The 16299-nt window shown below is 35.4% G+C and overlaps 1 protein-coding gene across 8 annotated transcripts in view; it reads right to left on the bottom strand.

Moving 5' to 3' along the window:
* Nucleotides 1–16299, bottom strand: part of KLHL28 (kelch like family member 28) — a 35114-nt gene that overhangs the window by 16444 nt on the left and 2371 nt on the right. For 3 of the 8 annotated variants that reach the window (XM_042943062.1, XM_042943061.1, XM_042943060.1), the window contains exon 2: nucleotides 668–1566. In XM_042943062.1, the coding sequence (XP_042798996.1) occupies nucleotides 668–1566 (899 nt within the window). Of the gene's footprint in view, nucleotides 1–667; nucleotides 1567–2198; nucleotides 2658–4785; nucleotides 4886–6832; nucleotides 6994–16299 lie in introns of those variants that run through there. The other 5 variants (XM_042943056.1, XM_042943055.1, XM_042943059.1 and 2 more) reach the window with 4 other exon arrangements.

Below are 16299 nucleotides of genomic sequence, written 5' to 3' on the forward strand. Positions count from 1 at the left end.
CAGAGCTGAGTAGTTATGACAGACACCATATGGCTGCAAAGTCTAAAATATTTACTATTTGGCTCTTTATAAAAAAAAAAAAAATCTGACAACTCCTACTGTAAGTTATTAGAAAAGAAAACACTTTACTTCTGTCATTAAAAAATATTCACACCAAAGAAAATAAATATGGAAGCCTCTGATTTGTATTGGTATCCTACTTTTTCTTACTTCTTTGGTGGTTCTTCTAATTAATGGTATTCATTCAAACCCACTATAGTCCCCAGTCTGCCCTCATCAAAAATTCCTAGCTCTCCTCTTTAGCATCTTCTGTTATAGTTAGCAATAATAAATCCCTGCTGACCTGGTCAAATAATAACATAAAAAGTTTCACAAATTAAAAGAAAAAAAAAAAAGACATAAAATGGTAGAAAAGTAACCAAAATGGATAAAGTTTGTGCAGAGAGGGCTTCGGGGAAGGTTGTTGTTAATAACTGGGAGTGTTGAAGAGAATGGATGACAATGTGATTGAAACAATCAGGAAAGTGTTTTAGGAAGAATGGAAGAAATAAAAAGAAGCAAAGAAAGCAAATAGTAAAATCAAACTTGTAAAAAATATAGAACATTAGCATACTTAGAGAGCATAAAATCTTTTAGTATCAATCATTTAAGAAAGCTTTCTATTTACCTGTCCAAACAGGCAAATAGTCCAGATTTTCCTCCTACTGCACAAAGTACTTTGGGAGCACAGCGAGGTCGTGTCATCAGGACTGTCTGATGAGAAAGTCTATGTTCAGGCATAAAGTGGTACTTTAGGGCTTCATTCAAAAGATGTTTACAAGTGCGATCATCACGAATAAGATGATTTGCTTCATATAGTCTAGTAAGAAACTTAACACTCAGCAATGGTAATCTCACACTGTTAAGTAGCTGTGCTAAGTATTTCTGACGTTCTTGTACATCATACTTGATCCAAGACTCAAGTGCGTAAAAAACAGTCTCTTCAGTAGCTACGTTCAAACAGTCATTGGAAACAATTTCATCCAAATCAGCATGTGTAAGTTCAAAAAACTCTTCAGTCTGGCAAACGGCTTCAAAATTCTGGCATATGTATTTAGTAGCTGCCAAATAAAGGTCATGACAACCATATGTCTCTGCAAAACGAGAAATTCCAATACAATTACCAGGATCAAGCTGGCTTTCAAGAAATGCACAACATTCTTTTAGGACAAGCTTTATCTGGAGTAGGTTTGCTGCTGGAAGGAGAGATTCAACTGTGTCCTGCGAAATAAAAACAGTCCCGGTATAGGCATACTCCACAATGGCCTGGAGAGCAGTTTCATCAATGCACTGAAACTCAACCTCACTGTTCTCTTTTTCAGAAAGGTTTCCAGTGAACATAGCTTTGAAATATGGGCTGATGCTGGCAAGTACCACTTTGTGAGCATGGATTTTAACATCACCTACTCGAAGAACGATGTCACAGAGTTCGTGATGTTGACGAAGAAGATTCAAGCCCTGCAGAAGTTGTTCAGAATGTAAGTGGGTTAAGTTAGCAAGCATGTAGGTCGGGGATGTGTGGTCCATCTATGGAAAAACAAAAAGCATGAACAGTTATTTCAAAATGATCTTGCTAATATGGTTGATTCCTTTTTCAAATAGTATAAAATTAGCAAAATTTGTTTACTGGTCTGTTTGTTGGTTTTTTAATACTTTGTACTAAATACTAGACAGAAGCTTTTAGAGGTAGAAGGGATATTACCAATCATATAGTTCAACTTCTATATCATAAATATTAGGAAACAGAGGCCCAAAGGTTATGTGTGTGATATGTCCCAAACCGCAAAGGTCTCTTGACAATGGACTTTTGGACTACAACTATGCCAACTCTTCTGTTTCCTTTCATTAAATTCAAGTCTGAGTTACCACTGAGACAAATTATAAATGTGAAAATGCTTAAAGGAAAATGAGTTCTGAAACAATGCTAGTAGGTTTTTGGCTATTTTATCAGGAATAATATCAATGCCTACCAATCTAATCAACAGATGCTTTAGTTGGAAAGAAATTCTATGTTAACACACATTTTAGTCAACAATTCAATAATTACTTTGATAAAGGGTGCTGAATTTAACAAAGCTATTACTATCAACCAATTGAATGACAATAAAAATTAATGTGAGTACAATTTGATGCTCTATAGTGAAGGCAATTAGGCTCACCTACTCATCTACACCATATCTACTCAACTCTTCACCATAACTTTAGATCATATTCAATCAATCTTCTTGCCACTTTGTACGTCTGGAAGATGAACAATAAAAAACAGGAAAAAAGAGACAGAAGAGAATAAAAGAAGAAAAAGAAGCAATAGGGATTGCGGTAAATTGAATAATGGCTCCCAAAAAGATATCCACATCCTAATCCCTGGAACCTTTGAATGGTACTATCTGGCAAAAACAACAACAACACTGCAGTTATAATCAAGGATTTTGAGATGGGGATATTATCTACTGGATTATCCGGGTGGGCCCTAAATGCAACTTGTAAGAAGACTGTAGATTTGACACAGAAAGAAGAAAGAAGGTAATATGACCACAAAGGCAGGGACTGGAATGAGGTAGCCACAAACCAAGTAATAACTGGTAGCCCCCAGAGGCTGGAAGAGGAAAGGAACATATTCTTTCCCTAGAACTTCCAGAGGGAGCATGGTCCTGCCAACACTTTAATTTCAGCACAGTGATAACTAATTTCGGACTGTGGAAGAATAAATTTCTGTTGTTTCTTTAAAAGGTTATTATTTTGAGAGCCAGAGAAAGAGAGTACGAGCAGGGGAGGGGCAGAGAGGGGGTAGGGAGAGAGAGAATTCCAGTCAGGCTCCATGCTCTCGGAGCCCGATGAGGAGCTTGCTCCCTCAAACTGTGAGATCATGACCTGAGCCAAAATCAAAGAATTGGATGCTTAACCTAAATCAAAGAGTTGGGCATCCAGGTGCCCCTGAATTTCTGTTGCTGTAAGCAACTGAGTTTGTTGCAACTTGTTACCTAAAAAATTAATACATGGACACTTCAGAATGGATTTTTTTTTTAAAAATATATGTGTGTGTGTGTGTGTGTGTGTGTATATGTATTTTTTATTTATTTATTTTTTTATTTTTATTTATTTTTTTTTTTTGAGAGAGAGAGAGACAAAGAGAGACAGAGTGTGAGCAGGGAAGAGGGAGAGAGAGAGACAGGGGGACAAACAATCAGCAACAGGCTCCAGGCTCTGAACTCTCAACACAGAGCCTGACACGGGCCTGAACCCAAGAACTGTGAGATCATGACCTGAGCTGAAGTCCAACTCTTAACTGACTGAGCCACCCAGGCATCCTTCTTCAGAATGGATCTTAGCAGCTGCTTAGAAATATGAACTGCTTTGTTCCTATCTCATTCACACTTCAAACATAAGTTATTGGGATAATAAAAAAGAAGATTTGATTCCAATTTTTAAAGTATTACCAAATAAATCAAAACATTCCAAACCAATATCAATACAGGTAGGACTGGGAGAGTATAGCACTTTATTCCTATGCATTTTAAAGTGGAAATATCCAAATATTGAAACTTTTATCTTCATCAAGAACTTCATCATTTCACACTTGTTTCAAATAAATTTTAAATCCATTAACAAATTATGGTAACAGGCCACCTAACAGCTGGTATCATTGACCTCCACTTCTGATCTCTCCAAATAATCCCCCACACATCTAACAGAATAATGCCAATCATGGTATGAACAAGTCTCAAGAAATTTCTGGAAAAAAAAATTCTGTGTCTTCCAGTAGGTACTTTATTCCAGAACAGAAAATTGGTAAGAAGACAGCAGCCATAGGCATACGGTTAGATCTGGATCTGTTCTTTTACTTACTATAGGATTGACCTTTTAATCTATTTAACTCCCTTTAGTCTCAGTTTACTGGAAAAAATTAGTATTTTGACTAAAAAGTGAAAAATGAACAACAGGAATGGAAAACATACAGAAAACAAGTGAAAAGATTAAAAAGCAGTCTTAAGCTACTTTACATCTAGTTAACTTCTCTCATCTTCATTTTTCTGATCTATAAAATGAAACATTATACCTGAACTATATACCTCACATGGTTTTTGAGGGTCAAATTAGATATTGCACATGAAAACGCAATAAACTTTTAAGAGTTACAAGTACAGGGTATTATGGTGAGGCAACAAAAGGCGAACAGCATCAGGAAATAAAAAGGACCTTGGAAATATAAGATAATGAGTTTTAGTCTGAACTAGGTCACATACTGTTACATGGAATCAATACATTCCTTAATCTAAATATTAATTTTTTCATTCATAAAAGAATACCTCCCTCTACCTGAAAAGGTTATATGAAAATGTTTTCTTAAAGTTGGTTTTTTTTTTAATGTTTATTTATTTTTGAGAGAGAGGGAGAGACAAAGTGTGAATGGGGAAGAGGCAGAGAGAGAGGGAGACACAGAATCCGAAGCAGGCTCTAGGCCCTGAGCTGTCAGCACAGAGCCCGATGCGGGGCTCCAACTAGTAAACCATGAAATCATGCCCTGAGCTGAATTCGGATACTTAACCAACTGAGCCACCAGGCGCCCATTTTAAATGTAAAGTTCCATACAGTTTGAAGTGCCATGAATATAGCACTTAAGTGCCATTGTATTAAGTTGCTTCTTCCCATATCCTCACTTTCAGTAATTCCCATTCTTTCCACAATAACCTTTCATTCCAATAAAGCTCATGTAATTATTAAAGGGCTATACAAATATTTTCTTACCATATGCCTGATTTTTGTCTATAGCCTTTCTCCTCTCATTTTCTTTTCATCCAATTCAAATTCTCAAAAGGCTGGGTCAAATTTAACTTCATCTGTAAGTCTGTAAACATTTAAGTACTCAATTCCTTTATATGCAATTAATTATATGTGCCGTTTTGTGTAACATAAACAACTCTCTCATTGTCTAAGACTCAACTTTCATTTGTCTTATTTCACAAGGAGAATGTTATTCGGGCTGAAAAGTGCAGAATAAACAGGAAAAGTGAATGGATTCAAAATAAGAGAAAGGGGGTGCCTAGATGGCTCAGTCACTTAAACATCCAACTTTGGCTCAGGTCATGATCTCGCAGTTCGTGGGTTTGAGCCCCACGTTGGGCTCTGCTGCCAGCTCGGAGCCTGGAGCCTGCTTTGGATTCTGTGTCTCCCTCTCTCTCTGCCTCTCCCCGCCCCCCACCCCTGCTCGCTCTCTCTCTCGCTCTCTCTCTCTCTCTCAAAAATAAAAATTAAAGGGGAGGCTGGGTGGCTCAGTTGGTTGAGCATCTGACTTTAGCTCAGGTCATGATATCTCGCGGTTCATGGGCTCGAGCCCTGGGTTGGGCTCTGTGCTAACAGCTCAGAGCCTAGAGTCTGCTTTGGATTCTGTGTCTCCCTCTCTCTCTCTGCCTCTCCCCCTGCTTGCACTCTGTCTCTGTCTCTCTCTCAAAAATAAATAAATGTTAACAAAAGAAAAAATTAAGAAAAAAAAGCAGAAAAGAAGAGAAGGGATTGAAAAAGGAGATTTAACTAATCAGACAAGAAAGGGAAATAAAGAAATAAAACTGCCTTTGTTAGCAGGTTACAGGATTGTCTATGTAGAAAATCGGAAACAATCAACAAGAACATTTCTGGAACTAATAAGCAATTATAGTAACGTAGCAAGATACAAGGCTAATATCAAGTCAATCCCTTTTCTATCTATACATCAGCAATGAAGAAGTGAAATTTGAAATTAAGAACATATTACTGTTGACACTAACACCTAAAAAAATGAAACACTTAGATACAAATCTAACAAATATATACACCATTAATGTGAGGAAAATTGTAACATTCTAATGAAAGAAATCAAAGAACTAAATTAATAAGAAGCTACTGCATGTTCATGGATAGAAAGACTCAAAATCATCAAGATGTCAGATGTCAGTTCTTCCTGACTTGAACTATATATTCAATGCAATCCCAATCAAAATTCCAGCAAATTATTTTGTGGATATTGCAAACTGATTCCAGAGTTTATAAGGGGAAGTAAAAGACAGAAGAGCCAACTTAATATTGAAAAAGAACAAAGTTGATGGACTGGCATTACCTAATTTCAAGAATTATTATAGGGGCCCCTGGATGGCTTAGTTGGTTAAGCATCCAACTCTTGGTTTCAGCTCAGGTCATGATCTCAGTTTGTGAGTTCAAGCCCCACATCCACTCTGCACTGCCAGTGTGAAGCCTGCTTGGGATTCTGTCTTTCTCCCTCTCTTTCTGCCTCTCTCCCTCAAAATAAATAAATTGAAAAAAAAGAAAAAAAGGATTATTATAAACTGTATTAATCAAGACAACTGAGCCACCCAGGTGCTCCTAAAAAAGATAAGTCTTTAAAAAAATAAATTAAAAAAAAAGGAGACTTAGCTAATATTTCAATTACTACCAGTGCCACAGACTGGAGACTGTTTTAAAAAATAAGACAGTAAATTCAACATTCTGATAAGGTTAATGTTATTTTTGATAATATTTTAAAATAAATTATTAAAGGTTTGATTTGTGAATACCTAGAATAGGATGTAGTGATCTGTAAAACTAGAATGGATGAGCTAATAACAGTAAGACATGTTATAGACTAATCTTGTTTCTTCTTCTTTTTTTTTTAATGTATATAGAAGACTTGGACATCAGGAAAAGACTTGACGTTGAACTAGATGTTTGTAAAGAATTTTACAATGACTCTCATGATTTTGACAGCAAAACTAAAAAAATATAAACTTCAGTTAACTAAATTAGCAACATGAGAGTATACCACCTTCATGGAATGAGGTTTATCTGGAGGAAAGCTTCTAGAACATGCTGTAAGGCCAAAATGAAGATACTTGGGCGTTCCCTTCAACTGTGCAGGTGACATGAAGCTTCCAAAGACAGCAAAATCAGTGATTAACAAATCAAGGATCCAAAAACATCTGATATCTAACAAGAAATTTAAGAGGGTAAATGTTGAGATTCTATAATGAATTACAAAACAACTACGTAAGTACAGCTTAAAAGAGAAAAGATACATTTGTAGGATATGTTTAAAGGGCTCAGGGGTTTTAATTTTAATATTATTTTAGTACACTAAGCTTATGTACGTTTAAGTTGCAATAATAGAACTATAACATGCAGAACTAACGGAGACATTCTCACTTTGCTCTGCAAATGTCACACTACATCTAGAGTATAGATTTTGGATACCATCCTTCAAAAGGGAGCTAAACAAAGTATAACACCTGACAAAGAGAAGAAATTCAAATCATGTCTCATGGGTAATGGAACTGAGGATGTTGAGTCTGAAGAGAAAGAAATCTGAAGGTTATCATGTAAAATAACCTAGGAGTAAAAGTTACTCAATAACTATATTATTATTATTAATTATACAGAGATGTTTCAAAGATTAAATAAGCTTATATATATAACGTGCTTAGGATATTGTTTACCAGTAAGTTCTTGATAAATATAATTTTATTTATCAATAAGCTACTGCATTTGAAGTGAATTTCTTGACTACTTAAAAGGTATTCTGCTTTCTGGGTTGCACCATTTCTCACTACTAGGTAAGAAATCCACTCTGTACTACTGAAATCCTGTGTCCCATAAAGTATTGCAGAATTGCTGGTTTTTAAATCAAGTAAATGGAGGCGCCTGGGTGGCTCAGTCGGTTAAGCGGTCAACTCTTGCTTTCGGCTGAAGTCATGATCTCATAGTTCATGAGTTCCAGCCCCACATCTGACTCTGTGCTCACAGCGTGAGGCCTGCTGCAGATCCTCTGTCCCCCTCTCACTGCCCCTCCCCCATTCTCTGTCTCTCAAAAATTAATTAAAAAAATCAAATTAATGAGTTATTTATTCATTTCTTTCACTTTTATATAAATAGGAACCATATAGTAATAGATACTTACAGTAAACTAGTTTTTGTGTATTTAAGACTAATAAATTACCACTAACATAATATGAAAGCATGATACAATACTGATTTGTAAAAAGACACACACATGTATGTACACACAACACACATAAACACACACACATGTGTGTGTGTCTGTGTGTATCTCAAGTATCCAGATATGCAGGACAGTATGATTTTAATAAGGGACTCAGGAATCAGGGTCCTAGGGTCACAATATTGTCTTTACTATTTACTAGTTGTGTGACCTTGGGAAAGTGATCTTAAAGTCTCATTTTCTCATCTCAGTAAAACACAGACAAAACAGCACATATAAGAACTCAATAACTGTTAGATGCAATTTATTATTATCAATATCATACTTAGAAAGGCTTGTTTTTTGCTGGCTAAGCCGTGTGACTTCCTTTCATGCTTACCAAAAAAGAAAAGAAGCTTACTCACTATTGAGCGAACTAACATAACCAAAGCCTGGCTAATCTGACCGGAAAAGATACAAGGCACTTTTAAATTTGGACAGTTTGCTAGTAGCACACAAAGAAGAGTAAGCCAAAGACTAGGCTTCCTGAATTCTTGTCCCACACAACAAAAAAGACAACGAAACAAAAGGGGCTGGACGATGGCAACACAAGTTAGAAGAACCCAAACTACACTGCAGCTAGGCAGTTTTATGTTCTGCAGCTCTATTCTTTGGGGTAGGGGCACATGAAAGCCCCACATCTCATCATAATCAGGGAGCTGAAAAGAAGCACTCTCATGACAGACTCTCAGGGTTATAAAAAGGCAAGTGGGAGATGGACTTGTAGCGGCTCCATAAAGGTCTGCCAACTTTTAGTGTTTCAGGAGAATCACAAGGTTTTTCAGCACTCAGATAAGCTGCAGTCCCAGGATTCAAGCTTTTGCTTATGTGGACACATACAGGCAACGATGAAGGTCACGATGAAGCTGTTCCCCTACACTCAGACTTTCTATAGATTTCTCCTTTAACCTATTTTCTTAGTCCCCCCCCCCCCCAATAATAAAAATGATCAAAGTTTGAAAAACAACTCAAAGAAAGGGAACTGGCAAAGATGACTTTGTGAAAAAAACACTCACACATAGTTCCGCCCATCACTGTACAGGATACACATGACACGATGTTCATTCCCTTTAAGAAATACTGTGAATGGGGAGCCTGGGTGGCTCAGTTGGTTGAGTGACCAACTTCAGCTCAGGTCATGATCTCATGGTTCATGAGTTTGAGCCCTGCATCAGGCTGTCTGCTGTCAGCGCAGAACCTGTTGACTTCCTCCGTCTCCCTCTCCCCATCCACCCCCCAACCCCCCACCCCCTGGGTGTGTGTGTGTGCGTGCGCATACATGCATGTGCGCCATGCACGCACTCTAAGTAAAGAGATAATATTTTTAATGCTCAACCAAAACAATTCAAACTATACACTTTAAAAGGGTTAAGATAGGAAACTTAAAATGAATTATAATGGAGATTGTCATAACATCATTTTTAAAATTTTTAATTTGACCCCTTTCCTGTCTGAAGAAATCTGACCCAAAAGCAATTCGCAAAACTTTTAACTTTTTTTTTTAGAAGCTTTAAAACAATGGTTCTCAAAATTTGATCCTTGTACCACCAGCATCAGCATCACCTGGGACTTGTTAGGAATACAAATTCTTGAGCCCAACCACACATCTAAGGAATTGGAAACATAGACATAACAGGAAGGGGCAGCAAAAGCAACATGCATTTTAAGCCCTCCAGGCAATTGATATGTATGCTAACGTTTAAGAACCAGTTAAAATATTGCCATCACAAGGATAACTGCTAAAAAATTATTCTAAGTCACACTGTAACTCCTTCAAAATTACAAATTACAACTGTGACTATATTTGGTTCTCAGCTATTTACCTTAAATGTCTAAAAATAACTCAAAGAAGCAGTAACTTCTAATCTTTAAAACCTCATCTTTGACAGTTTACATTGACAGTTTTATCTCAATAACAACCTTGTGCAGAAGGAAAAGAAGTATCATGGAAAACAGGGAAGAACAGTGAACAAATTCAGAATCGAGAGATTTGGGATCGAGTTTATATGTGACTCCTTAATAGCTGTTATGACTTTGGACAAATTACTTATTCTAAACTTGAATGTTCTCATTTGTAAAGTTTGTTGTTGTGGATTAAACCAAATGTTTGGTTTGGAGAAACAAACCAATGGAGAAGAATTAAAATACAGAAATAGATAATTCAGCATATGGAAACTTAGCTTATGATAAAGGCCATTATCTTGAAATCAATAAGGAAAACAGGGCTTTTAAATAAGCAGGTTAGGGGTGCCTGGTGGCTCAGGTGGTTAAGCGTCTGACTTCGACTCAGGTCATGATCTCGCAGTTTGTGAGTTCCAGCCCCATATCAGGCTCTGTGCTCATACCTCAGAGCCTGGAGCCTGCTTTGGATTCTGTGTCTCCCTCTCTCTCTGCCCCTCTCCCACTAGTGCTCTCTCTCTCTCTCTCTCTCAAAAATAAATAAAAACATTTAAAAAATTTTAAATAAGCAGGTTAGGATAACTGAATAAAAATAGATAAAATTAGATCCTTATAAAAATAGATAAAATTAGATCCCTTCCACATATCTACACCAGTATAAATTCCTAATGGATCAGAGGTATAAGTAAAAAATGAAATCATACAACTATTACAATAAAATAGGGTGAATTCCTCTGTAACGAGATTAGAAATAATTTCCTAATTATGACACAAAATCCAGAAGCAAGCAATGAGTGAAAAAACAGACTAACTTGATTGCATCACAACTTTGCCTAGCTAAAGAAATCAAAGGAGGGGTACCTGGATGATTCAGTTGGTTAGGCATCCAACTCTTGGTTTTGGCTCAGGTCATGGTCTCGCGTTTGGTGAGTTTGAGCCCTGCATCAGGTTCTGTGCTAACAGTGCAGAGCCTGCTTGGGATTCTCTCTCTCCCTCTGCCCCTCCCCCCACTCACTCTGTCTCTCTCGAAATGAATAAATAAACAACAAAAAAAGAAATCATAAGCAAAGGAGAAATAGGAGATTGAGAAAAATATCTGCAACACATATATAACACATATCAGAATATTTATAACATTTCTAAAATACTCTAGCCCCACAGAAAAAATAAGCTAAAGAAATGAATAGCTCATTAAAAAATGCAAATGGTTCTTAACTATATGGAAAATTGCTCTACCTCACTTACAATCAAATGGATTAAAATGAGTTAATAATTCTTTCCTGGCAATATACTCTGTTGGTATGACTGTGAGAAACAGGCACTCTCACACACTGCTGTGCAAATGTCAAATGTTTAAGACCTCTGGAGGTAAATCTGGAAAATCTAGCAAAACTACATTTGCATTTACCCTATGACCCAACAACCCTACTTCTAAGAATTTACCCAAAAAATATACTGGCAAAAAATATATAATGGCACCTTCATAAGGTTAATAATTGCAGGTCTATTTGTAAAAGCAAAAGAATAATTCTTCATGCTTATTTTTATGCTTGAGAGAGCAAGATGTAACTGACCAAGAATTTTAAAACAACTCTAAAGTCCACCAATAAAAGAATGGTTGAAAAAAACTATGACATATCCAATCAATCAAGTGCTATGCAGCTATGGAAGAAGAATGAGGAATCTCTGTACATAGGCTCTAGAGGGATCTCTGATCCAAGCAAGAGAAATTATGTGTATAGTATGTCACCATTTACCTAAGAAATGGGAGGTTACAAATATACAGATTCACTTACATAAAAACAAAGGAAATATTAAATAATATATATTTTTAAAGGTTATCTACAGGAGGAGTGAGGGAACAGAGTAGAGGGGATAGAGATAGAAGCTAGACATCTCTGAATATATCCCATTTTATAGATTTGCTTATGGAAAAAGTATTTTATATAATTATAAAGCAAAATTAAATCTTGAAAACACAATCCATAATACATTTGAAAATAAAAGGAAGCAAAGGAACTCAATGTTCATCTAGTTAGTGGTCTAACCATATCATTCCAAATACCTTTAAAACAGTAATTTGATGGTCCTTTCCTAGTAGGATATGCCCTAAAAAAACACACTATTTTCAGTAATCACATTGCTGATGAAAGTGTTATTTGTATTGTGAAACTGTTATGTGTGCATTGCAAATGCATTATTAGAAAGCATTTCTAATCATCCCTAGGGTCACTATGATCTGTAATTCTCAGTAGGGGAGCAAAGAGATAAAGATGTTGAGACTAAGATATTAAATATAAACCTTGAACTCTGATTTTGAATATAAAGTGTTTAGAATAGATCTATATACAGAAACATTAATTATATATTAATATATATTTTATGCATAAACATATAAAATGCAAATGAGATACACAAATATATAAAATATATTATTTTAAGAAAAAAAGTTAATTATATTTACTAGCTCTGTTTCCTGAAAAGGGTTAGAAACTATTAGATTAATGGCTGATTCAAGGCCTGGGGCACAAAAACGTCAAGATAAATTTGGAATTTTGACATACTAGGTAGCAAGAAAGCTATCAATGACAGCAAAGGTTATAAAAAACTTAGGAGCCAAACTGAATAGGCTATCATTAGTCAAAGATGGGACAAACTGAACATCAATAACTACAATTGATTAAAACTTATCAGATATGCTTAAACCCATGAGTCCATAATGATAACAAAATTATGATAATTAAAAGAAAGTCCTAATTCATCACCACTGGAAAATGCTAATGAACCAACTTATTATTTGAAACCTAGTAAATAAAGGGAAAGAATCAAACATTTATCATGTCTTTTCAATACTAACTACACCAATGAGTTACCAAACAAATGTAGGGGAAGTTTCTTTCATAAAAGTAAAGGAATAAATACAGGAATGTTAATAAATAAAGGAATGACAGAGTGTCACCATTTCACAATCTTTTTAATTTCTTTTTCACTTTTATTTATTTTTGGGAGACAGAGAGAGACAGAGCATGAATGGGGGAAGAGCAGAGAGAGGGAGACACAGAATCCGAAGCAGGCATGAGGCTCTGAGCTGTCAGCACAGAGCCTGACGCGGGGCTCAAACTCACAAACTGCGAGAGAGATCATGACCTGAGCCAAAGTTGGATGCTTAATCAACTGAGCCACCCATACGACCCCACCACTTCACAATCTTAATGAATAAATGTAGGTAGGCTTTCATTACGAAGGGCTGCTAATATCACAAAGAGACAACCAGACATCAGGGCCTTCTGATAGGAGACCATAATATGATCTATGGATACTCTTGGACTCCCCGCCCTCCCCCCCCCCCAAACACCAAAATCAAACATGCAGTCAACAGTCTAGATCCAACTATTAATTTACAAGAAATACAGAGAACAGAAAAAGCACGTTAAACTATAACAGAAAGATGCAATTAGCAAAAAACATCCTGACTGTGAGAAACTTCATGAAATAAATAACCTAGATGCTTCCACAAATAAACTGAAAGAAATAAAAGAGAACGAACCTACAGTTCAAAATAAACTTGAAACACAGATCAAGCAAATACAACTAATGAAATGTACAGGTGTTGTGTGCACACATGCATACATGTGCACACACCCATACATATATATTTAGGAGACAACTGGAAATTTGTACACTAACTGGATAATTTATTATATTAACTAATCACTGTAACTTTAGTTGCTGAAAAAGGATACTGTAGTTATGTTTTATATGTTTATATGTTACATATGTAACATATAACTACATATGTAGTACTTTTAAGAGTTTTTATCTTTTTATACTAAAATATTTGTAGATAATGTTTTCAGAGATTTGCTTCAAATTAATATGGGATGAGCAAGCAGATGTAGATGTAGATGATCTCATGACATGTTGTTGAAGCTGGGTGATAGAGACATGAAGGTTTGTGTATTATTTTATTTTTGCATGTTTTTGAAATCTTGCACAGAAAAAAATGTATGTGTAAGGCACTAAACTTGGCCTAAGACTTAGAGATGAAGAATCTGACGTGCAGAGAGTTTAAATGAATTGACAAAGATCATACAAGTAGTAAGAGACATTATAGGAACTATAACGTTTTCCTAATCTTAAAACAGCATTCTCTACATATTACATTAAAAAAATTTCAAAGCTGAACAGTGTAGACCTACTCAAAATATTTACTAAATCAATTTATAATTATTACCACTCCTGAGAAAACTAAATGATTCTATAAAGAGCAACTGGAATGTGGTGTCTGGGTGGCTCAGTTGGTTAAGCGTCCAACTTTGGCTCAGGTCACAATCCCACAGTTCGTGGGTTCGAGCCCTGCATCGGGCTCTGTGCTGACAGCTCAGAGCCTGGAACCTGCTTCAGATTCTGTCTCTGTCTCTCTCTGCCCCTCCCCCGCTAGTGCGCGCGCACGCGCACACACACACACACACACACACACACACACTCTCTCTCTCTCTCTCTCTCTCTCTCTCTCAAATATAAACAAACACTAAAAAAAATTTTTAAAAATAAAGAGCAACTGGAATACCTTTGTCACAGTGTGCCAGTTACTGTTCTAAGCTTTTTACATGTATTAACTCCTTTCATCCTCACAATAACAACATGAGATAGGTGCTATTGTTATTATTCCTATTTTATAAAGTAATCTGAGGCACAGAGAAACTAGGCCCAGGCAAGACTTAAAGCTTGGTATGCTGTCTCCAGAGTTCTTCACTACCAGGTTATTATAAACTATAAGCTGAAATCAGTTGGGAGGCAATTATCTGCTACAAGGAGAACAAATAGTGATGAGAAATAAGAATTGTTAAAAAAAAATCCAAACACATATATTTTGCTGTAACAAGTATGATTTATGAAATAATATTTTATTATGTGAGTCATTTTCTTAAATTTCTTTCCCACAGTTCAACTCTCCTCACACAAGAATTCAATTACTGATGGCATACTATTTTATCAGTGAGTCTATGAACAAGTTGGCATATTTTCCTGTTCTCTGGGCCTGGCTTTCATTATATCTGAAGAAACAAAAGTAACATTAGAAGCCTCTTATAGTATGAATCATTATATCATGAAGTCAGAAATAATACAAAAGAAAGGAAGCTCCCAAAGCCTTTTCTACATCCAGTAAAAGCTGTGAGTTACATAAAACTAGTTGCAATGAATGTGAGATCCTGTTACCTCATACAGATTAGCACCAGAAATACAACAAAAATTGATTGTTGTTTAAAACTATACTTTTGACTCAGTCCAAACTGCACAACAGCTTTGAAACATAAACCTAAAGAAATGAAAATGTTGTTTAATTACACATATACAAAAACAGACTCATAATTTCTTAACCTTATTAAGTTTTGGCTCAAATTAGAAACTAAAACAGTACAGAACTGTTAAAAAAAGGTTAAAATATATATAATATTTTCAAGATAAAATATATAATAAATATATGAATAAATATATATGAATAAAATATATGAATATATTTATAATAAAAATATAATAAATATAATATATATTTAATAAATATAATTAAAATATATGAATAAATATATGAATGATTAATACAAAAATCTAATTTTTTCCTATATTTCAACACTTTCCCCCACCAAAGCTTTTCCAAAGCTCTACCATGTACCTACATAGCTTGAGTTTTACTTTCTTTCTCTGTTCAATTACTTTCCAATGGATACAACTGCCACAGTACAAACATAGATGTAGCTTCCAAAACTTGTTGTGAAAATTAAATGAGTCCATATCCATTAAGTACTTATCATCCTGTATGACAGATAGCCAACAATCAATAAATGGTAGTCATATCACGATCTGTTAATTGTACCTTTCATTTGCATAGCATTTATTCACAATAACTTCTTAAAACTATACAGAACTCTTTATAGTTTACAGAATTCACACTGATTTCCAATATTCCTCAATGTCTGTAAAATTTGAGTAAGAACACAGAAAAAATCATAGTGGTTTATCCAACCAAGTAATATCTTATGTCTGTGAAAATAAGAGATGTTTTTAGGACAATTTTATTTACCTTGCTTAAGTTCAGCTCAAAAATTAATGTATCACAAATATTCCTATAATCCATTAATTTAACTAAACTTGTTAAAAAATATTGGTATTTTTAATTTGTCTTACCTGAATTTGGTATTTTCAACATACTCTTAATTACAGCCTTTCAACTTTAAAAGGTGTACTATTAAACACATAGTGTATTCCACTATTTTGGAATTTGATTTAAAAATTTTTGTCCTATCTCTGGGGTGCCTGGGTGGCTCAGTCAGTTAAACGTCCAACTTCGGGTCAGGTCA

Source organism: Panthera leo, chromosome B3 (genome assembly GCF_018350215.1).
Source record: "Panthera leo isolate Ple1 chromosome B3, P.leo_Ple1_pat1.1, whole genome shotgun sequence".
NCBI classification, from domain to species: domain Eukaryota; kingdom Metazoa; phylum Chordata; class Mammalia; order Carnivora; family Felidae; genus Panthera; species Panthera leo.